At 39.5% G+C, this 2,883-nt stretch overlaps 1 protein-coding gene across 1 annotated transcript; it reads left to right on the top strand.

Annotated features, from left to right (window-relative positions):
- Positions 1–522: 522 nt before the first annotated feature.
- On the top strand, positions 523–1,419 carry LOC146707972 (uncharacterized). The gene has a single exon (XM_085459632.1). The coding sequence runs from the start codon at positions 604–606 to the stop codon at positions 1,243–1,245; it is 642 nt and encodes a 213-aa protein (XP_085315758.1). The 5' UTR covers positions 523–603; the 3' UTR covers positions 1,246–1,419.
- The last annotated feature ends 1,464 nt before the right edge of the window (positions 1,420–2,883 follow it).

Consider the following 2,883-nt stretch of genomic DNA (forward strand, 5'->3'; position numbering starts at 1 on the left):
TACTGTGATAACAACAAAAATATATGCAATATTTAAAGTGTCATTTGAATATGTGCTGCTCACACATGTGTTTCTAAAATCTTCTGCAATGGTGAAGACAGAAAGGACGATTTTACTAAAAAAAAACTTTCAGTTCAGTGCCAACAGTTGTGCCCTTTTTATCTTAAGTTCCAACCAATGATTGCATGCATTGCTGCTGTTAATGTGTATTTATAGAATTTTAAAATTGGTGAAAGAGTTCGTCAGCACCGACAGTCTGGCGTATATTGCTTTTAATGTTTAGCCTCAGCTCAATATCTACAGCAAACAAAGACAAAGTTCAAGTCTGGACATGATGTTCCAAGATAAATAGCCACTCAAAATTCAATTTAATGTGGATAAGAATCACAAAACTTTCCACTATTTCAAAATGTCTTTGATGTCACAATAATGGAATCCACATTTAGATAACAGATAATGAACCTATCCTGTGTTGAAAAGGTGGATTTTTTTGATGCAGGTTTTTGTTATAAAAAGACAAGCCTGCTAATTGAATTCCAGTCTTGGTGAGAAAATAAAATAAATGAAAGGTTGGAGAATAAAAGGCAAACATTTAACCACAGAATGGGAAAACCTTCAAGAAACAGCTTGGTTGCTGTGTGTGCAGTCACTCTCATTTATTTGATGTGTGGGAGTCAGGCAGCTCCTCTAGTCTGTGAAAGATTGGTTCACCCACTGGATCAGCTGGTTCCTCATCATTTCGAGGGCAGCTGGGCTCTAGTCGCAGGCAGTCTCAATCACTCACCATCTATGGAGGCTCTGAGACGTCGAGACAGCATCACGATGTACTTCTCCAACTCCAGCGAAGCTTCAACATTGTCTTATACCCAGATCAACCGCTTTGGTGATCAATGCCAATACCTGCGGTACAACATCTCAGCTGAAGGCAGCACTTTTACCTTTGATGTGCAGAGTCGTTTCAGCCTCAGCATGTATTTCCTCCACACGTCCTGCCCAGACTGTGTGGTAATGAGGTGGCTTGTGAAGTCAAGCAGGAGGATTTCTACGGACTTGTACCTGCTGAGTAGAAGGAGGGAGGTGGAGCAGAAAGAGCTGGAAGAGTTCAGAGCTCAGCTGAAGTGTTATCAATTGCCTGAGCCTGTTGTGATGGATCCTACCAAGGAGCTTTGTCCAGAGCAGCCTGAGAACCAACCAACAGCAGCAGCAGCTCCTCAGGCTGAGGAGACAGTGGCTCAAAAGGCATAAAGGACACTGGCACATTGTAATCAGTTACTCAGAGAATTACTCTTACAGTGTTAGTAAGTTCTTCTTACAGACTGGATGTTTTTAATTTAATCAAAAGTTATACTTTAAACAACAGTTTTATTTTTCATTGGAGGGAGATGTTGCGAGTAGATTAAATATTTGTTTTATTATGGACACCTTGGTATTTGCATTTATTGCCTATTAACTCTCAATTGAAGCTTTTGTAAAAATATATCTTGCTCCTTTTAGATTTCTAAAGGTAAAGTGATTTAGAGCATCTAGAGGGTATACTAGTGTTGTCAAGATTGCAAAGTGCTAAAACAAGCTTGTTACTTCATGTTCTTTCATGAAAAGTTAAACTGATGCACAATTAAATTCCCTATTGCTGAATCCAGTAACCTCAGAGTTTTGGACGTACAGTACAATATGACCTTATTTGGTCTGGAAAAAAATCTTTTAATACATCACCACCTAGTGTTTGTTTTTTTCTGGCCAGTTTGTGTGGAAACCTGTGCTAAACTGACCTATGACTAGGGACAGGAATTGATGCACTTTTACTGATACAGCACCAATGTTATTGTTTCTGCCACTGATTAGAATCAATACTGCATATTGATCTGGTTCTTTATTGATTGCCTTACCAATTCTGACCCCGTTTTGCTTCAGGAGAGAAGTACACCTACATAGGTTTTTAGCATCTATAGCATTGCTTTATCACCTAAAATTCCCAAACAGAATAATGCCCAGTGCTAACTGTAGCATTAATTTCTCCATCAGCATCTAAAATAGGGAAACTGAAAGAATGATTGCATGACATTTGTTTGCATTTATGCAAACTGATAAAGAAACGGTTCCCAGTGTTAGTCTGCTTGCCTATTGGTCCTGCTTAGCGGTGCACTTGTGCTACAATTAGCTGATTTCAGTTCATGTCCCAGAGGAGTCCATAGCATGGATATGGGCATTACTTTTATTTTTATTGCACAGATCAGAGTGCGATGATAAAGTGAAAACCAGAATACAAACATGTGCATTATCCTCCTAACACAACTTCAGCTCTTTGCAAGCATCTGCACAGATAGCATGCTAACGCTAAGCCAGCCAAGAATCCAGAGCGATAATAAAGCTCAGTGAATGCTGACCCCAGCCCAGCAGCCACACCCTGAACTTCAGCAGCTGACAAACGCAGCGATGAGCAGTCAGGCTGGAGCCTCTGTTTATACTTGTTCATGTTTCTAAAGATAGTTTTCATCTTTGCTGTGTGTTCATACCTAAATACTGAGAGAAAGATTGTATGTGTGTCCTCATTAGGACAGGGACTTGGTTTTATTGGTTTGTGGGACTGTAAACTATGGGTTTATATTGTTTTGAGTAATGAAGCCAACACAGCACAACAAAGAAAGGAAATACCTTCAATATGCACAGAAATTTGGCCACGCAGCATGTAATCACTATGAAAGTCTTTAAGTCATTCCTGCAGTTTAACAAATTGGTGTGTGCCATCTGGCTTCATGGAAAGATAAAGATTAGTTTTAGTAGGATCTTTACCTTGAGGCCACTCTTGTTGTGATTTGGCACTATATAAACTGAATGAAATGTCTGTCTCTGCAGAGCACAGTCTATTTATTCATAAGGCTAACC

Source organism: Copadichromis virginalis, linkage group LG6 (genome assembly GCF_057382275.1).
Source record: "Copadichromis virginalis isolate Kocher_CV1m ecotype Utaka linkage group LG6, C_Virginalis_male_GT1.1, whole genome shotgun sequence".
Lineage (NCBI taxonomy): Eukaryota > Metazoa > Chordata > Actinopteri > Cichliformes > Cichlidae > Copadichromis > Copadichromis virginalis.

Coding starts and splice junctions, on each gene's coding strand:
- LOC146707972 (XM_085459632.1), top strand. CDS start 604: ATGGGAAAACCTTCAAGAAACAGCTTGGTTGCTGTGTGTGCAGTCACT.